The 22313-nt window shown below is 35.2% G+C and overlaps 1 protein-coding gene across 1 annotated transcript in view; it reads left to right on the forward strand.

The window, feature by feature from the left end:
• ENPP3 (ectonucleotide pyrophosphatase/phosphodiesterase 3) overlaps positions 1 to 22313 on the forward strand; it is a 67713-nt gene that overhangs the window by 26699 nt on the left and 18701 nt on the right. The window contains exons 7-18 of the mRNA XM_017679155.3: positions 2455 to 2534; positions 4474 to 4593; positions 5142 to 5251; positions 6523 to 6588; positions 7000 to 7072; positions 8460 to 8568; positions 9842 to 9970; positions 10345 to 10376; positions 13180 to 13307; positions 18134 to 18200; positions 19891 to 19978; positions 21313 to 21491. Coding sequence (XP_017534644.1) covers positions 2455 to 2534; positions 4474 to 4593; positions 5142 to 5251; positions 6523 to 6588; positions 7000 to 7072; positions 8460 to 8568; positions 9842 to 9970; positions 10345 to 10376; positions 13180 to 13307; positions 18134 to 18200; positions 19891 to 19978; positions 21313 to 21491 — 1181 coding nt within the window. The remainder of the gene's footprint in view (positions 1 to 2454; positions 2535 to 4473; positions 4594 to 5141; positions 5252 to 6522; positions 6589 to 6999; positions 7073 to 8459; positions 8569 to 9841; positions 9971 to 10344; positions 10377 to 13179; positions 13308 to 18133; positions 18201 to 19890; positions 19979 to 21312; positions 21492 to 22313) is intronic.

The following is a 22313-nucleotide window of genomic DNA, read 5'->3' on the forward strand; positions in this document are numbered from 1 at the left end:
TTCTAGGAATTTATCCATTCTTTTAGGTTGTCCTTTTATGGGGTATAAGTGTTTATAGTATTCTTTCCTAATTCTTTTTATTTCTATGGAGTTGGTTGTAATTTCTGCTCTTTAGTTTCCAATTTTATTGATTTGAGACTTCTTTCTTTTTTTCTTAGTCTAGCTAAAGGTTTGTCAATTTTATCTTTAAAAAAATCTTTATTTTTTTGTTTTTAAAATTGTTTTTCTATTCTTTGTTCATATATTTCTGCTATAATCTTTATTGTTTCCTTACATCTGCTAACTTTGGGTTTAATTTGTTATTTTTCTATTTCCTTGAGTTGTAAAGTTAGGTTGTTTATTTAAAATGTGTTCTTTTTTAATGTAGGTGTTCATTGCTATAAACTTCCCTCATGGTACTGCTTTTGCTACATCTGTATATTCTTCAGATGTTTTAGCTACTTATCCATTTAGTTCTATTCCTAGTTTCTAGTTACTATGGATATATGTTTATTCCATTTATATTTTCAGATTTTGGGGGGTGATACTTTCTTTTTCAAAGTATGTTTTTTTAAGGAGTAGAATATGCAAATGATAAAAATTTTACAGTATTAAAGGGCAAATAGTAAACAACCAACAAAATTAACTTTTTTCCTGTTCTTCCAAGTTTTTCTCTGCAGAAACAACTACTCTTACTGTTTTCTTTTAGATCAGTAAGATCTAGAAGAAATAATGTTAGAAGCTCTTGCTTTCTCTGAGCTCATGTTTTCATATTACTGTAGCTTTGTTTTTGTTTTTGCTTTTGTTTTTATCCTCTCTGCCTGTAAGCATTTAAGAGTTGACTGTGCCACCCATGTTTCAAGGAAATAATAACAGAAACTGACTTTATTTACAATAAACAGAATCTGTTTATTGTATTTTTTTCCCTCTGTTTAAACTTTTAATTATATAAGGAGATTAGATCTCATTTCATTTTCTTATCATATGACTTCTTAGGAATATTAAATGTGTCTTGTCCTGGTTGAAGAAGATGCTTCCTTATGGGTGGTATTGATTAAAAAAGAAAAGCAGGTTATTTTAGTCTTTAATTATATCTTGTGAGTCAAGCTCTAGAGCAAGTCTCAAACTTAAGTATTTCTGAACTACTTGAGATTAAAAATGTAGATTTTTTTAAGCTCCTTTTCTTCCACCTAGTCTCTCCCCCCACCAACCCTGACATCCCTACCAGAGTTCTGTTTAGTAGACTTGGTTTTATATGGGGCCCAGGAAGATTTTGAAGGAGGAAAAAGCTGGATCATATTGGAAACACTGAACTAAAGGCTGGGAAGGAGACCAGTTCTAAGGCTATTTGAGAAAACATTAATGATTTCCAACTGCAAAATTTGTTACTTTTTGGACAATAATAATTTTCACTTTTTGTTTAGAATCTATAATGGTGAAACTTTCTTTTAGAATTAGAATTGTCAGGATATTCATTTTGAAAATTTCTTGTACTTCACTGCTGCAGAGGAAATAGCAATATGCTCTAGTGGTTGTGACCTTGTTAAGCACAGTTATGGCACAAACTGAAAACAGCAGAACAACTGAAAGAAAAATTAATGCAATGCTTTGTGGAAAACAGGTCATGGGAAACCACCGATCAAAAGGAAACTGCCCTGAAAAAAAATAAGTGGTGAAGTTAGTTCATTTTGTAAACATTAGTACATGACACGGGCTTACCCACTTCCATAAGTTAAATCCTTTTTCAATTATCTTGTAGTTGTGTTGACTTTTGTTATATTAGGTACTTTACATAGAGGAACTATTAGCTGAGAAATAAATGTTATACAGAAATTTTTATTTTGATGACCTGGGTCAGAAAGAAGGGAGTGGCAAAAGCATAAAAAGCTGGCAGTGTATAATTTAGGGTACATTTAGTTTAGTGGTCATCAACCTGTGGACCATGGGCCAAATCTGGCACACTCTGCCTGTTTTTGTATGGCCTACTAAATTATAAGAGTTCTTTTATATTCTTGAAAGGTTGGGATAAAAAGAAAAGAATACTTTGTGACATATAAAAATTATGCAAATTTCAGATTTCAATGTCCATAAATAAAATTTTATTGGAACACAGTCAATAAAATGTAAACATGCTCCTGTGTTTACATATTGTCTATGGATGCTTTGGGGCCTCAATAGCAGAGTTGAATTGTTGCAACAGAGACTTTCATGTGGACTTGCAAAACCTAACATATTTATTATCTGACTTTTCACAGAAAAATTCTGCAGACCCTTCATTTAACTCACTCCTCTCCTAAAAATTAACATTCCTTGGAATGGAGGAAATTTAGGCATCAGAATTTCAGTCTCTTTTCATCTTCAATCCTTTTTTAGTTAAATTTCTATTTTTCTGGGAACTTTTAAATTCAGATTTTTAGTTATCCAAAAAACTTCTGAGCAGGAGACTTGTTAATTTCTTCCCATACTTTGTTACAGAAACATGTGGAATTCATTCAAAATACCTGAGACCTGTCTATCCAACCAAAACCTTCCCAAATCATTACACCATTGTCACGGTAAGTGTTTGGCTTGGTGGGTAGGCTGACAGACCCTGCACAGGTAATTGCCCATGCCAGACATGCTTAGGCAGGATTTGGCTGAGCCCTATGCCATGCAATTCACAAGCACATGTGGTAGCAGTTCTTGGTCTATGTCAGGCTGGAAAGGAGTGTCTCAGGATAAGGCCAATCCAGTGCTGTAAGGTATTAATTGGGAATAAGTGTCTCAGCACTATGCTAATTCACCTTTGTGACAGGTCAGGACAACCTCTTGGATGTGAGAAATACCATTCTCCTCTGATCTTTTGATTAGTCTCTGCTTATCTGAAGATCTTCTGGGAATGGTAGGCCCTGTATGGGGACAGCCACTTTGATGTGGGAAATGTCTTTTTTTCCTAGTATTTTCATTATATTTTACTTGGGAATGGCTTCTGTTTCATTAATGAATTTATACCTTCATACCAGCTTTATCTCTTTAGATAGAGTAGGTAAAGCAAGTGAATTCTCAATGTATAAGAAGACTAAATGAAATGACCAAAATTAACTCAAAGGAAAGTCAAGTTTTTAAATATTTATAGATTTGGAACATATCTGAAGGAGTCCTCTGTCTCAGCCTTTATTGCCAAAGGATATTGAGTCTTTACTACTTTGCATTTCATCTTTTAGAGGGAACAATAACTACAATATTTAATATTTAACCCTTAAGTAATTACATGAATATGTGTGTGTACATATTGATTTGTGTATATGTAAATCATATATATCTGTATATATATGATTTACATATATGTATATATGAGTATTTATACATATTTATGTATAAATATGCAGGTTCCATATTTGCTGATTTACCTAAACATTCGAGTTGCCCAGCTCACATGTTTGCAGCTGAGGCCTAACAAAGTGAGGACCTTAAATGGCCTCCAGGGTACTGCTGAAGTGCTCTCTAGTGTTCTAGGGACAAGCAGGCTGCAATGTACCTTATGGAGAAGATATGTATTGGGTAAGCTTCATTCAGGCATGAGTTAAGGTGAACCAACAACATATATTAAATAAAGTATCTTTAAACAGAAACATACATAAAACAATGTAATCTATTGATCAGTAGACAAAGAAGCTCACAGGGACCTAACCCTGCACTTCCCGGAAGAGCTATGGTTCAGTATTCACTAATTCAGTGTATACTGCAATTTTATAGAACATAATTACTGCAAATAATAAGAATTGACTATATACATATATACATAAATACACTTTGCATAGTATATATAAACATATGTGTGTATATGTAAATAAGGGATATATAAATGCTATTAATTTATTGTGTATATGTATGTCTCCATGTATTTATATATACATACACACACACACACACACACACACACACACACACACACACACACACACACATCTATATATAGTGATGTTCTAAAATAATGGCCCTAAAATCTCCCTAGAAGTAGTTAACAACTGCATGGAATATCATAGGCATTCAGTGAAAATGTGTGGAATGTTTGAATGAATATGTGTGATAGGACTGAAGGATGGAGGGAAGGGACAATGGATGGAGACTTGACAATCTCCCTTCTAAAGTGTTGGTAGCATACTTAAACCTATTTAGCCAGGATATTTGATACTTTAAAGCTTTCATGTGGCAAATTTCTTGTTTTTATTGTCAGTATAACCAGTGGCTGATCATTATTGTAATACAGAAAACTAACAGTTGCTAATTACACAAGAGTTATATTAACACCATCAACACAAACCATCTGCCTAATGTCATTCATTTGCTGCTATGGATCATGGTGGAACTATAATATATATTTGCTATTTGGTTTCAGATCCAAGGGTTTTATATTTAAAAATATATGACATCTTTCCAAGTTATAGATCTATGCTATTTAAATATGTTTTATTCTTACTTATCTTAAATATTTTTTTGAAATTATCATTTTAGGGATTATATCCAGAATCACATGGCATCATTGACAATAATATGTATGATGTGAACCTTAACAAGAATTTTTCACTTTCTTCAAAAGAGAAAAATGACCCAGCTTGGTGGCTGGGGCAACCGGTATGTAATATTCTGATTATTGCACCAGAGTAACCTCCGTTTCCCAATGTGACAGCAGATCACTCTTCTCTCTCCACTTTGAGTTTTACATTATCTTTCTAATTTCCAAAGATTGTAACTTAATTTATATTTATAATTGTAATTTATATCTTTTAAATCTCTCTGATGGTTCACCTAACTGGCCTTCTGTTGAAACTTGGATGGATGTTGTATTATAAACATAGCAAGCTGGAAGTTACTCAGAAAGATTATCAGTTAATTTTTTTCCTCTTTCTGTTTTATATTTCCTTAAAAAGGAAGGAGGAACTGTATAATTCTACCAAATTGAAAAAATGATCTTTCTTATTACCTTACCATCTTTTTTATTTTTGAGGTGAATCCTTGGATAATTACTTTTTTTTAACTGCTACAAAGACAGTTTAATTTAAATGAATATAATAGTTATGTTTTGCAATTTTTAATATTATTCAGTTTCTAATAAATGGCAGCATTTCTAACCAAACTAATTATTCTCTTGACTTCCACTTACCTTAAACTTTTTCTTATAGATCTGGCTGACCGCAATGTATCAAGGTTTAAAAGCTGGTACCTTCTTTTGGCCAGGATCAGATGTTGCTATAAATGGCTCCTTTCCTTCAATATATATGATGTACAACAGGTAGTAAAGCATTTACAGATATTCTCCCATCAAGGCAGGAATGAATAAGATTTTTTTTGGCGGTGGGGCACTGGGTAGTTACATTTCATTTTGATAGGAATTCTATTCTTCCAGTTATTTGGGCCCCAAATCATCAGCGATTCCTCTCTATTACATTGCTCATCTAGTCTGTCAGTAAATGCTTTTGGCTCTAATTCAAAATATATGTAGTGTATTTACATTTACTGATTTACATTTTATCACCTTCTGCATTACCACTCTGGTTTGAGCTACCGTCATGCTTTGCCTATATCACGGCAGCTGCCGTTTTACACTTTTTCCTCCTTCTATTCTTGTCTCCTGTAATCTCTTCTCAATCCACCAGGCAGAGTGATTACTCAAAAAGCAAGTCCAATTATGAGGTTCTTTTCACCACAGACTGCAGTGGCTCCCAGTTTCACTCTGAGTAAAAGCCTACGAGGCTCTGTAGGGTGATTCCAGCTGTCTTCTTTCCCACTAATCCCTGGGGACTCAGTCTGCTCCAGCCATGCTGACCTCCTCCATGGGCCTCAACACAGGCTGTTCCCTGTGCCTGAGATCACTTTCCTCCAAGTGTCTGCACAGCCTGCTCCCTAATCTCCTTCAGGTCTTTGCTCAAAAATTACTGTCTGCTTATCTTAGCCTGATCACACTAAGATTTCAAATCCTTACCACCTCCACCCCACTTTTCTCACTGAACCTTGCTGTGCTCTAGGCTTTTTTTTTTTTTTTGTCTTCTGTAGTATTTATCAGCTTTTAACGCGCTATGTCATGTATCTATGTATTAGGTCTACTGTTATTATTTGTCTTCATTAGAATGCAAGCTCCAGGAAGGAAAGCATCTTTGGTTTGCTAACTGATACATTCTGTTGAAGATGAACAAATAATTTCTGGCAGTAGATTTGCAATATATATAAATATATACATAAGTGAATGAATAAAAGTAAACAAGTCAAATGAAATGGATAATAACTAATGTCTTTTTATTTAGTTGTGGGGGGGAATTGAAGGAGAGAGGGACGAGAATAAAAGAAAACAGCATACATTTAATTTATAATGAAGCAAATGTGTCTGTATATAGTCTTGAGACATGTATCCCTTTTGAATAATACTGAATCCTTTTCAGTATTTTGGTCATATAGGAACACAAAATGGAGAGCTGAAAATATCAACCCACATGCCTGAGTAGGAATATAATGGAATTATTTTTGGTTTGATTAGTTTTTGAAAATTATCTTTACTCTTCTTTTCAGTAACATCCCGTATGAAGAGAGAATTTCTACCCTGTTAAAATGGCTGGACCTGCCCAAAGCTGAAAGGTAATATCTAGTGTCAGAGAAGTGCTAGCCCAGTGGGATACTCGTGGGTATAAAATGAAATTGTTTCTTACTTTAAATTACCATTTTTGAAAAAGGCTTGGCAATTTCCTTTTTTGTATGGGCACTTTCAGAGGTTGGTTCTTGCGAACAGTTGCCTTTTTGCTTTTGAGAATGTGACTGACACTCTGGGGCAATAGAGGTAGAGTCAGAACCAGAGAGCAGAGGTAAATACCACAGAACCATATGCGGACTGGAGGCAGAGCTGGGCATCTGGGCCTGGTTCCAGAGAAGGAGACCAGGGAGAAAGAGAACGCAACTGCCACAGATTTCTAGAACTATAAAATTTTAAATCCAACTTGTAAGTTAATTCTAAATTGATAATGTCTTTCTCTGTGTCAATTTTACCCTTAGACCCAATTTGTATACCATGTACATTGAACAGCCTGACTCTGCAGGACATAAAAGTGGACCAGTCAGTGGTGCAGTAAGTTTTTTTTTTAAATTACAGAATTAAAACCACAAATAAAATGATGTTCTTTAATTCCCAATAAATACAAATATATTTGATATATACATGAAGACCTAAAATAGTTAGCAGTCAAATGAGGATCAGGAAAGTGTCTTTAAAGTCCACATTTCCTGATCTCTACAACTGGAAGTTCTAATAGCACATCCATGAATGTTTGCTCTGAATGGGGATGTTATGAGATAATGCACTAAAGCCCTTAACAGTAAAATTCTTAATAAAGAAAGAAAAAAAAGGCAATCATTGTTATAATAGTACTATAAGGGATTAAATATTTTTCCCAATCCATGACTACTATACTTTCTTATTCACTGAAAAAAAAATAATAAAAAGTTATGTCAGTTAAAAGTTAGTCAGTTAAGCCTTAAATCAGCTCGTTATACTATCCTGATAAAGTGTATAAGACTTTGAAAAGACAAAAGAATATAAATAATAAAATAAAAGTGAACTCCAAATCACTGTTCAGAAATAACCACTGTTAATAGTGCCTTGATGTATTTCCTTTTCATGTTCTGGGCATACATGTCTACTAAGAAAAAATATATTTAAAAACAAATTCAGGTTTGTGAAATATGTGCAGGTACATACACAGTTTGGTTTTAATTATTTATGATTAGCATTGTATGTATTGTGAGTACTTTCCTTCCTATGCCATTGTTTTTTGAAAAATAATTTTTATGAATATTGAGTATGCCTTCTGAAGGATGTGGAAAAATTTATTTTTTTCCTTGTACTTAAATTGTAAGTAAATAATGTGAATAATATCCTTTTATGTCAATCTCCATTTTTAATCTAAGTGTTTTACTTAGGACAAATGCCCGGAAGTAGAATTATTAGGTCACAGGATGAGCCTCTTTTGAACTCTGGCTGTGCATTGTCACATGACCCTCCAGAACTTGTGTGACTATTCAGGCTCCTATAGACGTGTCTGTCGACTCCCCTTCCCAACAGTGGGCATTAGCACGAAAATCTTTGCAGTGGAATGTTTGCTGAAGTTGAGTATTTTTCTCAGATATTTATTGGCCAGTAGCTTATCTTCATTTGTAAGGAATATGTTTTCATTTTTTGTTTATAGAAATGTAGGGGATTCTGGTAAATGTGGTAGCATGGGCTCTGGGCTCTGTGTCCTATTTCCAAAACTAGCAATTTCAGAGAAGGAAATGTGTGTAATTTTTACTTGATTAGATAATGATTTGATTAATTAAACCTTAATTCATAAAATTCACTGAGCTGTACACTAAGATTTGTACATTTTCTTGTATATACTTCAATAAAGAAAGAAAAAGAAAAAAGTATAAACCTTAATTCATGAAGACAATCTTAACTCCAGTTTTTTTTTCCTCAGGTAATTGAAGCCTTACAGTTAGCAGATAAAACTTTTGGAATGTTGATGGAAGGCCTAAAACAGAGGAATTTAGACAATTGTGTCAATATAATCCTTTTGGCTGACCATGGTATGCTTTTGTTTTAAAATTATGTTTTATCATGGATAATATGTTATAATTTGGGGGAGCATGTAAAAGGAATAGTGATATTTTAACATCTGTGCTTCTAGACCTGGAAGCTCTTAAATAAGCAAAGAATATGTTTTGTGGCAGGCTGTGATGAATAGAAGACTAAAATTACAATTTCTCATTTAGTTATTCTGACTTTGTTACAAAAATCCATCCACCTACTTAATATTCTGTAAAAATGGAGTTAATAGTATGTAACACATGTGGTTGGGTTGTTAATCATAAAAAGTGATTTTGGGGGCTTTTTTCAGTGGGTGATTGATTCATTCATATAGATTGGCAGCAGATAACTATACTGGCTATAGTTTGTATTTTTTTTTAAGCTATGTGAATAGACTTCTATAAAATCCCTGTCATCGCACATTTACCTACTCAAGGTAAACTCTTCAATTCAGTTAAAGGATGTTGAATCACTACCACACCCTCAGCCAACTCAGAGTAATAAAATACTCATTCAGTCCACAAATGTTTCAAGTGCCTGCTCAAGGTTGATAGTTTACTAGATGCAGCATGTTCAGTGGTCCATAAAGCAGAAATGGACCTTTTGTAGATAGGGTAGTCAGAACTGTCCACTCTTGGAGGATATTCAAAGCCACTAAGCTTCCATGGCTGCAAAGGAACCAGGCATGGGTGAGAAGAGGGAAAGGATCCTGTCTGCAGAACTTTCATTTATATTTTAGGCCATCAAGATGATGAGAAACATAGTAATTTATTAAACAAAAAATTATAGAATGGTTTCTGAAAACACTGACCCATTGTTTTAAAATTAAATGGAAACATTTTAATGTGGATTCTTTAGAAGAAGTTGTAAAATATGAAAATAAAAATTTGCATGTAGACTCAAGACTCTTCAAATAAAAGGAGTTTAACTACCAAATCTATGCTGCTTATATCAATGTAAACAATACACTTAAGATCTAATTAGCTTGCTAGAGGGGATTTTCTTCTTTGAAATTTAATTGCTCTATGTTGAACAAATGGTCTGTTTATAATTCCTGTCTGCTCTTCTCTTATAAACATGGCTCTTCTCCTCCATTACCAGGATTTTCAAGGGCTGCCATTTAGACTAAAGTAATAGGGTAAATTATATGGGTTCTCAAACTTGTTTTGAGATTTGTAATGTAGAACATCTCCTATTTAATATGACCAAAGACAACCAATTGTTACTATCTACGTACATTCCACAGATATCTTTTTTTTATTATTGATTCAGGAATGGACCAGACTTACTGTGACAAGATGGAATATATGACTGATTATTTTCCCCAAATAAATTTCTACATGTATGAAGGGCCTGCCCCCCGCATCAGGACTCGTAATATACCTCATGACTTTTATAGTTGTAAGTATGAAGACACCCATATAAAAACAAAAAGGTAATACTGAAAGTGAGTAATCATAGCCCCTTGATTCTGAGAATCCAGGGATTACCAGGCCCTATCTTCTGACTTCTTGGTAAGACAGCACAGAGGCAAATGAGAAACCCCCACACTGAAGTGTAGTCAGTCTATAAAGTCTATGATAATATCTAATAGTGTTACATTAAAATATATTCTACCCCATTCTTAAGGCTAAAATAATTATTTGCTCTAAAGAAGTTTTTATTTAATTTTCCAGACCATGGTCTTTAATGTGTCAAGTTCATCTGAGCTGTTTACACTTTCCATAGTTTTTAAGAATCAATTGTAATCTGATTTTTTTTTTCTTTTGAAACAGTTAATTCTGAAGAAATTGTTAGGAACCTCAGTGTAAGTATATGGTCTCTTAGTACATATACTTAAATTAATGTAATGTCTTTAATATGGATTTGAAAAGTGTATACTTTATATTTCTGCATGTAAGCCACCACTAATTTATTTTTTAAACCCCCTGTCAGCTTTCTTTTACAGGCATATCAATCAGCTGCTTTTATCTTAGTTGTATTGTTTTGGAATTGACGCCACCACAAGGAATTAATCTAGGGTGACAGTGGCACTGACTCCTGATTTTCTCTAAACAGTTCAAAGGGGCTGTGCCAGTGAACTTTAGGCAACATCCCTTTTCACATTTTTTGTGTGTCACTTAATATCAGAAAATAGCAAATCACTAACTTATAGAGCTTTCTGTACAGGTCCCTTTACCTCTAAAATCATCTCTTTACTCTCTAAGCATAATTGCCAATGCTTGTGATTGGTTCTCACATCCTAAATCATTAAGTAAATAAGCAGAGCAAATACCAGATACTCAGTTGAAAACAATCTGGGTTTTTCAAAGTGGAGTTCACTACTCTGGGAGGGATCTAAAATGTTTTGTGTGGTAGTTTTAAATAGTTCTGTATTTTTATATTTTATAGTTCTATATTAAAGTATATTCACAAGTACATATCTGGGGTCTGGAATTCACATGTTTATCACTGTTTGGGATGGGGCTAGACTCATTTATAAGTGCTCTATGGGTGGTCTGCAATTACAGTAAAAACTGTTAGGATGAAATGTGAATGGTTTAAGATAAGGAGATGCTGAGTAAAGCATGGTTTCTATAACCTGAGACCCACTGCAAGTCTGAAGTAGGGATGATCATCAGAGCAGAAATCTTTTGAACTCCTTTTTCTCTTACTTTTAATACTCTGGTCTTGAGTAAACACGACAGACAATGTCATCCACTGATGGAGGGGTATGTAGGCACTCTGTTCATGCTGATGGGATGAATAGTTCAGAATTTTCAACATGTGGGCTCTCTAAACCACATACTGTTTTCCTTTTTTCCACACCTTTGACCCATACAGCTGAAGCCCTGTTGGTAAGGAAAGGAAATCTCTAGTAATCCTGGTGATGTTAGATACCACATGCTTTGGAAATCCATTACATGGCATCCTAGATACAGACTGGGCCTGGAGCTACAGAACTCCGAAGAAACGGACTACCATTTCAACAAAGTATCCATTATTCCTGAGAGAATATTCCATGTAGTAGTACAATATTCCCAGAAATGCTGGCTTGTGGGCCTATATTGAGCTTACATTGCACAAACATGACCACACATGAACTGGCAACTCTTCATGTTCCACAGCATTCTGGCTGCATGACAGACAGAACAGATTAACTTTGTCTTAGATAAAAGGACCACAATCTTATCTCAACTCTAGGGTCTTCATTCTAAATTCTCAAATGCAAAGATTAACCCTGAATTTTTCAGAAGTTGGCAGCATATCCCTAGTTATCTTTCAGACTCTCTGGCTACACACCAGCTAGGATAGTGTGACTTGTCAAATGATCTGTGGTTTTTAAGGGCACATTCTAATACTTTGTATGTTTGAAGAAGGTGTATACTCACAAGCTGTCATCATGCACTTGCTGGGAAGTTATAAAAATATTGGCTTAAGAAGGAAGTAAGGTTAAATAAATAAGAAACATAAGAAGCTGGGTTAAGATAACAAATTAGGGAAGAAAAAGTCTGTCAGAAATATCTGTGCAATGAATACTTTTTCTCTTCCCCATTTCATTCTATAATTCTCCTTGATCTTCTGTTTTCTGTATTTCTTTTTAAATTGTTTTTTGTTCAATTTCATAGTGTCTCTTAGTTTTCTTTTATATATTGATCATCAGATATAGTGACACAGACTTGAAACATTTTATGAGATTATTGAGGCTTAAAACAAAGGAGAAAATGAGGAAATAGAAAAGAATTGATTTCCCCATACTTTTACCTGTATTTTTTTCCTCTTGTTTCTCAAAAAGTTCACAAGAGAAGAAGTTCCTTTGTAGCTCTATTTCTCATTTCCTCAGTTTTTTAACATGAATAGATTTAATGTGATTTGCATTTTTAGTTTTAAAACATGCCAGCTACAATGATTCTCTACTGATGTCAAAATCTGTCAAGCTATATACTAAGATTTCTGCATTTCACTATACATACTGCAACATAAAAAATTAAAATAAAATAAAATATGCCAACCTCTTACAGCACTAATTACTAAGGAAACAAAATTTAATTCCATTTGTGAAAAATTTATGAATTTCTGTGAAAAATTTATGAATTTCTGTGCTAGGTTTCAAAAAAATTGATTTGAGAATTAAGCAAATATAGCTTATTGCAAGGGTAAATTGAATCAAATATAAAAGAATTTTTAGTACAATGGAGCTGATTTTTAAAATTTCTACTCAAATATACTGATTTTTACTCACATTTACTAAGAATGTTATGTACTTTTATATGTAACTTAAACTCTAAAGTTGTAATTGCTACTCTAAATCTAGATCTATATCTAATCTCTGTCAAAAAATGAGTGGGGTTTTATGGTGGCTTAAAATATAAATAAAAACAGAACTTCAAACACAAGTCGTAATTTAAACCATATTTTTTATTGAATCCAAATATTGTTGCAACAATAAAAACAACACAATTAGGGAGTGTGGCCACTTGATAATAGTTTGAGCATTCTTATTTTATTAGCCAAGCTTGAATCCTCTGACTTTTAAAAAATGGTTGACAAATTGTCTTAGAAGATGAAATTGTTAAATTTACTTGCATGTTTTGTAAGTTTTGTGAAGAAATAACATACCTGTTTTCCAGTGCCGGAAACCTGATCAGCATTTCAAACCCTATTTGACTCCTGCTTTGCCAAAACGACTACACTATGCCAAAAATGTCAGAATCGACAAAGTTCATCTTCTGGTGGACCGACAGTGGCTGGCTGTGAGGTTTGTGTGTCTATTTACTGATCTCATAATACTTTTAATAACCATCTTTTATTAAAAATTTCCATTACTTTACCCAGCTATTGTAACCATGTACATTCTTCTGAACATGATATTCTCATATGCTATCTGGAATGTCTATATTTTCAATGACTGTTATTAGAGTGCTGATTTTAGCATCCTAAACCTCACAATATAGATGAGAGTGAAGAAGAAGGCTGAGACTGTTCATAGACTGTTCCAGAAACTGTCAGTACCAGTATGTTCTTAACCCCCATTGGGGTCTCCTTTAGGTGACACATAGGACATAAAGATGGTATCAGTTGTCTTCTAAACTGGTAGTGTGTAACTGATTATATGGCTCTTTGAGATTTTTGCCGTCTTTGTAGATTTTATAAAAGAGCATGTTTATGGATGTGAGGCCAAGCTAATCAGGTAGGTGTAACATTTCTTTATTCTAGTTATAATTGTGATCCATGTTAATCATGAGCATTTGCAAAATACAATTGTGTTTAGAGGAAATAAGTAGCATTATTAATTACTTCATCCCAAATAACTAGTCAATTCATTGAGTTAATGAACTTTATCGAAGCTTGCTATGTGTGTGCTGGGCCCTTTTTCAGGCGTTTGGGATACAAACATGATTCCTGCCCTCCTTGTCAAATAGAGAAGACTGATCATAAGCCACAGAACAAATAAATACACACTTTCTGGTAATTTAATGTTTCCTATTTCTGTATTTTATGTCAGTGTTTCTTTCCATGTGCATAAATAATGATAAATTGAATCAGGATCATACTGGATCTTCTGGCCTTATTTATATGCTACATAATGCCAGGGGGATACAGAGGACAGTAGAAATAGTGGATGAAAATATTAAGTTTGGCTGAACGATGTGTTTAACAAAGAGACGAAAGAAGACAAGGGAGTTGGGCTCTAATACAAGTGCGTGCAGGATAAGGAACTGGAGATCGGGTAGAGCCAATTTTGTGCAAGTGGGAAACCCCAGGCCCTGCACAGCTAAGCCAGAGTATGCATTTTCACACCAGGTCACTAGATGGCACTGGTCTCTCTTCTTGGGATTTGAGTTTCATAACCCTTCGGAAGTTAGTGGGCTGCACTGTGGCTTAGGACAGCATTCTCCAGAAGATTAAAATACGTGAACAAAATTAAGCCGTACTGAAATTAAGTATATAAGGTTGTTAATAATATATGTAGGCAATATACAAATAAATGTACGTCCAAATGTAGGTAAATTCCCCAAATACATACTGTTAAGAGTAGGAGATTACAGAAGTTAGGACTTAGGCCACTGGTGCCAAATGAGAAAGACTCGTTCATCCAACATCGTGACTTCTGGGTTATAGGAGAGTCCAACTACCAGAATACCCTTGGGTATCATCCATTAATACCCACTTTCAAATTATGAGCTATCTGCATTTCAGAGCTAACAATGAGATATAAAAAGAACAGCAAACTGAAAATCCGAGACCTGGCTCTGCATCTTGCTTGTTGTGCAAACATGGATGACAAATTAATATCTGGGGTTTCATTTTCTGCATCTGTAGTGCAAGATTATCTTGGTTTTATTGTTCTCTTACTACTAGCATTCAAAGTAAACTAACTTACATCAAAGGCAATGTTAACTGAGGAGTCTCATCTGAATAAACCCTGCGTCCCCTCTTTCTCCAAGTCCTAACACATGAGTCTCAGGCTACCTGTTTCCTAAGTGTCATTTTTAGCTATAGTGATCAGTATTTGATAACTAGATTAGATTCCTTTGTCAGTATTATAGCACTTCTCATCATTTAGCACAATCAGTTTTCCTCTTTATCATCATCACTATCACCTTTATTTTGTCTAAAAGGTGTTCGATGTTGAAGATTTGGGGAAACCCAACTATTTGAAACTATAGTTGAAGTATTGTTCCAGTGCCCTTTCAGAGAACATGAATAAATGCTTTTTATTTTATGATTGGAAATTGACAAATACATCCCAGGCACCTTTCTAAGTAAAGGAGAAGGACATGGTCCCCACCTGAAGGATCTTTGCCCAAGCTGGGAAGAAGACAGCAATTAAAATCAGGTGTAAGAACTGCTGTCCTAGGATCAAATACAAGGTATAGGAAACAAAGAGTGATTACACCCCCCAGGTGTGGATGTCGTGAAAGCCCCCAGATAGGTGTGATTTCTGCTCTGAATTTTGAAGACTCGGGGTGAGAGTGGCTGGTGCCACATGCCACAGCTCCACCCGTGAGGTTGAGCAGTCTGCGATTGGTATTGTACAGAGCGCTTAGCCCCGAAGCGGGAGTGGCAATGTGACCCTTACTCAGCTTGCCAGGCCCTGCTGGGGGCTGTATCTGCAGGAGGAAAGGGACTGCTTTCTTTGCTGGAAGGCATCCATCTGCTTGCCGAGCCTTCAGCATTGCTAAGCTGTATCTTCTCACAAGTGCTTCTTCCTCTAAATGCTCTGCCCAGAACAGTGGGACACATTTTTAAAGCCAGCATCAGCTCTGGGGCAAGGAAGGGTAGAAAGATAAAGTCAGGTTTCCAGGCAGAAAGACTAGATTCCAGCTGCTGTATGAAGGACAAGTGAGTGGCAGGGAGGCCACTTAGAAGAGTAGTGACAGCGTTACAACAGCCCCAAGGAAGAGTGTGACACATCGTGGGGGATGGTAAGGCTAGTTAGGTAACACATTATCAGGAAAATATGTATGATGAACTTATGATTCAGATTTTCCAGGATAGTACTAGTTCATCACCTTCTGTCCCACATTTGTACTCATTAAAACATGTGTTTCCATTTCTATCAGTGATAAATAGTATTAAATACAATTGTGTATGTGTGTGATGTGGGAAGATTCTGAAGTTCAGAATCAGGATAAACAATTAGGAAATTTTCTTCCCCCAGAGGCAATTGAGGGTCCAGCTTAGGATGGTGGCAGTAAAAGAGGAAAGCAAGGGGAATGTGAAAGGTAGGACAGAGAAAGGCAGGAGTCGGCTACTGACTGGGTGTCAGGAAAGAAGTTTTGCTCATCTCGCATCTGTGTCGTTACCCACCTGTGGCAGAAAAACATGGCCTTGATTTCATCTTTTAATTAGACATGGAGAAGATAAAAGGGAATTTGTTCCAAAAGATTTCATATAGTACTTGGAAACTAAATTACAGATAAAATCAACTCATCTTTTCCAAATGCCAGCTTCCATTTTTCCATATATAATTTCCAGAGCCAAATTATGGCTGGAGAGCATGAACACTACAGTTAGAAAAGCACATTGCTAAATGGAAAACAATAGAAAATAGAAGTTTTTCAAGCAATTTTCATCTTTTGCTTCTAATATAAAGCTATGCAATATTTACTAGTTTTCTAATTGAGTTGGGTTAGGAGTTGGAATAAAGAAAAGCTCAATTTTTCTGAAAATAGAAAGATAAAGGATTGATTTTAGAAAATTTTACCAATGACTTGGTACAAAAGACCTTTTCTTTCTTTCATTAATGAGTACTGTAGCTCCAACACAGAATTTAAAACTTAATTATCCTGAATCAAAGTTTCAGTAATCTTGGGGAACCAAATATCTATGCAAAATGATAAGAATATTTTTAAACAACTTTTGCTTATGTCAACAATTTTTTTGGAGTTAACTAAGATAAAGACATGAACTGGCATTTTAGGGTAATCTAATTTAAACCCCTCATTAATAGGATTTCTCTTGCTTTTCCCCACTCTAGGCAGGACTTAGCCTCTCTTCTTCCCTCTCATGGTTAGAGTTGAGTGTGACCTGCTCAGTGTTTTGATTTGTTTTTTATTTTGTGATTTATTTTTATTTAAACAGAGTGAAAGTCAATTATGAACTTTTTTAAAAGTTGATTTTTTTTAAAGACACTAAAATCCTGTAATCAATAGAGCCTGCAAATGTAAAAACAAACAAGAACTGTGTGTGTGTGTATGTGTGTGTGTGTGTGTGTGTGTGTGTGTGTATTTGCCCTAGAGAGTGGGTGGTGAAGCAAAGGAGAGAAATCTCTTAAGACCAACCTTTGGAATAGGGTTTTCTTTTACCTTTAGAGACCTATAATATTGTTGCTATAAAAAAAATCTTGGTTCACTTATTACTATTTTGTTTTAAGTAGAAAACCAAATACATGTAACAATTGCTAATGCTGTTTAGTTCAAATACTAAAATATGAAAAAGTGGCAAAAGACAAATTAATTAAATCTGAAAAGTCATTCAAGTAATAGAGAAAGAGCCTATGGAAGAATATCCCCAAAGTTAGAAATAAACTGAGTTTATAGAATATACTGGCTTATCATTACCAAGTGTTATAATTAACTTTCTCTGATTATTCTTTATTCATACATTTTCATTATTTCCCTAGACATCTCTACTGTAAAACAGAAATCATATTTTATCCCAGTTCCAAAGATTTATTTTGAAAGCCTTGAAATGCTTAAAGTGGCCTATTAATCAAAGTATGCTTGATCACACAGGCATTAATTTGTAAAGGTACAGGTAAGCTTAAAAACAAATCCTGTTTTAAAATCTGTGCCTTTGTTATTATCCCTCTTTTATTTTTCCCCAATGTTTAAGTGTCAAAGGCTTTGGAATCCTATTTATAGACCCTGGAATTCTCCTTCCTTCTCTCCTACCATTCAGTTTGTTTCTCTGTGGTTATCAATTTAAGCATGAAAATAACTATATTTATGTTTTCATTGACAGAAAAATGTACTTATATAAAAGCAGAAGCTACATAAAAATTTGTTAAAACTCAGTTTGCAAAAAGGTCTCATATCAATATATTGATCACAGTGTAATAGTATAATTTCTTTATAGGAGTAAAGCATATTCATCCTGTGGAGGAGGTAACCATGGTTATAACAACGAGTTTAAGAGCATGGAGGTAATTTATTGCTTAATTTTTTAAATGAATATTTGTTTGAGCACCCACTTTGTGATAGGCAATGTGCAGGACCCTTGAATATATCTGTGAACAAAACTTAAAGATCTCTGCCCTTGTGAGGCTTCCATTCTAACATGGGGATATAGACAACTGGCGTAATAAAGAACTCTCTTATTTGATATTTTAGGGATAAGTGCTTTGGTAAATAAAGAAAAAGCAAAGCAAATAGGTAGAAATTGGGGGTGTTCTGGGGTGACGTTTGAGCAAAGTTGAAGAAGGTGAAACAATTAACCTTTCAAATACTCAGGGGACAAGTGTCCCAAGCAGAAGAAATGGCCAGTGCAAAGGCCCTAAGGTGGGCATGTGCCTGACATGCTGGGGCAACTGAGCCTTTGTAAAGCTGTTGGAAGGTTGTGAGTCTGGCTGCAGCTGACTGGAGGGGAAGGAGTGAGGTTCAGTTGGACATGTTAAGTTCAAAATATTTATTAGATGAGCAGGCAGAGATGTTATATAGGCAATTAAAGAGAGACTCTACCCAGAGATAAAAAAAATTGGTTTTAAATATATAAAATATTTTTTAAATGTGCAATTAGATAAGATCCTCACCCAGTGAGTATAGGTTGAGAGAGCCAATCACTGAGCCCTAAGCACTTTGACTTGACTTGTTACCAGCTAAGAGACCTAGAAGTAGAGCCAATAAGGAAAGAAGAAAATGAGGACTATCTGATGTCCTGGAAGTCCAGGGAAAAAACAATTTGGAGGAGTCTGGAAGTAAAGTGTAGCCAATATTTCCCCATCGATAAAGCTTCATGATTTTTGCAACCTGGTTGTCTTTCTAGTTTCATGTGTATTACATATACCACACACACACACACAGATACCCTTTTCCAAATAGAGAAAAATGTGTTAGGCTCTCTACAAATATGGTGCCTCTTAACATTGTCATGATGAGTTATGTGGTAAATATTTGAAAAATCTCTGGAAACAAAGTACTTCTCTATTAACTGGGTTACTATCTGATAATTACTGCAAGAAAAACTTCTCCAATTCTTTGCTGATTATTTTAGGAAAACATATACCCCTGTTACCAGAAAACAATTGCTTATTTGTGTTTGATGTTTTACTTCTAGTTATTTACAGTCTAAAACAATTAGATCTGTTATAAATAATATGATGTAGTTCACACTAGTTGATTAAATGTAAATGTTTAGGTCTCTTCATCCTAAAAAGTAAAGGAGAGAGAAGTTTGAGAAATCAGTGGGTTAGTTAAGTTGTGCAAAAATGTCATGCTCAGAAATTTAAACATTTTTTGTCATGCATTAACAAATTTGAACGATGACATGCAAAGAATACATGATAGTAATTTGTATTGTCTAGATATCATAGAATTGCGCTGGCACTCATTGTCCACTGTTGCTTGTAATCTTCTAGTCTGTTGATATGAGAGGTGCTGTGGAAGCAGGTCGCTTTTCTAGAAAAAGTAAATACAATATGAAAAAGAATTTTTCATTCGATTGGTATTGGTACATCACAGGTGGAAATGATGTAAAAATTATTTTCAAATCTGAAAAGAAATTGTTATAGAGGCCTAAAATACAAACCGGAGTGCTGTTAAAGAGAAACCTGCGTCTTCCAACACCTGCTTTTGAGTTTAGATGGCATTAGTAATAGCAGTACCATTACCACCTAGGCTGTCTTTTTGGCACATGGACCCAGTTTTAAAGAGAAGACTGAAATTGAACCATTTGAAAATATTGAAGTCTATAATCTAATATGTGGTAAGTTTTTCTATGTAAATTTAACAGTAAACTGTGGGTATAATTTAAAAATATATATATATTTTGAAACTGGTGATAAATCAGATCCCAGAGATGGATGCTATGCTCTGTACTGAGAAGCCAAGAGTAGAAAAGAGGAAGAATTATTCATTATCTAGAATTACTCAGCTCTAAGAGTGAGTTATTTTTGTTTTTCAGGTAGTGATAAACATTAGATCACCAGAGACCAGCTTTTCTATTAGTTACTATACGAAATTTTAATTTAATAAAACTTAAAGAAAATTACACTTCCAGCTTTTCAAAGCAGGAGAAACCCACCTAAAAGCACAAGTGTTTTCTTGTAATTACAGAGAGAAAACTTCTGGCCTAAAAAGATGATTCTAAAAAGTCCTGTTTGGATAGACACCTGTTATTACACTCAATGTAAAAAAAAAAGAAAGTCTTAGGGACTCTAATGTACCTTTCTGCACACATGCTTACCCCAGACCATTGTATTAACAAATTGTTTGTCTAGGGAAGGCAATGAGCAAGCTGCAATTGCACCTGCAGCTTTAGGAATTCAGATATAATTATGCTCAGAATTGTCGCTCTTAATCTTTGCCAAAAGACTTGTGGTCATTGAATATGACTTCGAGAGCAGAGTATCCATTTAAAATGAATATGTTGCAGCCTTAACAACTTAAATTCTTGGTTCCCAGGCTAAATTTGTGGTTGGGGCTGCCGGCTCTTTTGGAGAAGGCTTAGGAAGAACCAGACAGAATTCCAGTTCTAGGAGGGATCAATTTGGTGGTACTCAGTTGGAGCCACTTAAAAGGCTATATTTATAAAATAGTTGTGTATTTTGTTATGATAGAAGAAAATTAGTCAAGTTCTCTAAATGTTAAGCAGAATCACTACTTTAATTTTTAAAAACTGTCCTTGCAGAATTCTGATGCAATTATGTGAATATACTAAAAACAAGACTGTAAATTAACTTCTTTAAACTTATTTTTGCTTAAAGTATAGCTTTTTATGCTAGAAAACCATGATATGCTTAGGAACCAAAGTTATTAAGCAATGATGCTTTTCTCTGAAGGAACAGAACCAGTTCCTGAAAGTTCCCTCAGCTCACCTGTAGCAACTGTTCCTATTTCTAGAAAGACTTGCTGATGGAGGCTCCAAGGGAAGAAAGTCAGTAAACCAAACAGCATACGCAGTATGTGATTGCAATGCGATTGCACGGCAGCAGAATTTATTAAAGGAAGTGAGCAGCAGATGTTTGTTTTCTTCCATCTCCTACATAGATGTTGCTTCCCTCCAATTTAAAACTGCTTTGAACTTATTTTTTAAAACAGATCTCCTACACATTCAACCAGCACCAAACAATGGTACACATGGCAGCTTAAACCATCTTCTGAAGGTGCCTTTTTATGAGCCATCCCACACAGTGGAAGTGTCAAAGTCTTCTGTTTGTGGCTATACTGTTCCATTGCCCCCAGATGCTCTCGGTTGTTCATGCCCTGAGCTGCAAGATGTAAGTAATCACCTCCTGTATCCATGAGAATGTCAAGGAGCAAGCTAGTCTATAACCAGGGTGGCTGACAACCAGGTTCGTGTTCTAGCTGAGAGATTTATTAAAAACTGTATGTGGTTTCTCCCAACCTTATGCTGAAGTGAGAGATACATTACAAGATTAAGTATGTGAATATGTTTTGTAAACTGGAAAGCACTATTTGTAATTTGTTAATTCCCTTGTGAGCTAAATGTCCTTAGCCATTCATAACAGTAGGATATTGGAGCTCCTTTTAATATCCCTCTTGAAGCTTAAGAATCATATGGTCAGGCATGCATGGTTATTTAGAGCAGAAATGGTTGGGTGCAAGGATTGTGATGTATCACCAGACATAGCCACTAGGGCCAGTGCAGTGCAGTCTACTCCGCAAGGAGCCCAGTATTCAAAGGGGGAAGTGTTCTTTTGGGTAGGAGTGAAGAATCCTTAGCAGGCAGTGCTTGGAGGCTGGCTGACAAATGATCAGCACCAGGAAGGTCTTTTTAGTGGGTGAGGCACCAGGGCTGAGTTCAGCAGCAGGACCTCGGATCCCAGGAGACTCTCAACAAGGTGAGATTCCAGTGCTAGGAGGGAACCCCCAAAGGCAAGGAGTCAGAACAGGAGCTCAGAATGCAAGGATCAAGCCCAGCTGTGAGAATTAGAGCACAAGGGTGGGGCTGCAGTTTCAGAATGGAATTGGAGCCTGGTTATTAGGAGCCCATCAAGCTAAAATTAATGTCAAGGTGCATTTGATGTCAATTTAAAAATGTGGTTGTAGAGCTTCATGAACACCTGCAACCTCGGGTA

Source organism: Manis javanica, chromosome 13, assembly GCF_040802235.1.
Source record: "Manis javanica isolate MJ-LG chromosome 13, MJ_LKY, whole genome shotgun sequence".
Lineage (NCBI taxonomy): Eukaryota > Metazoa > Chordata > Mammalia > Pholidota > Manidae > Manis > Manis javanica.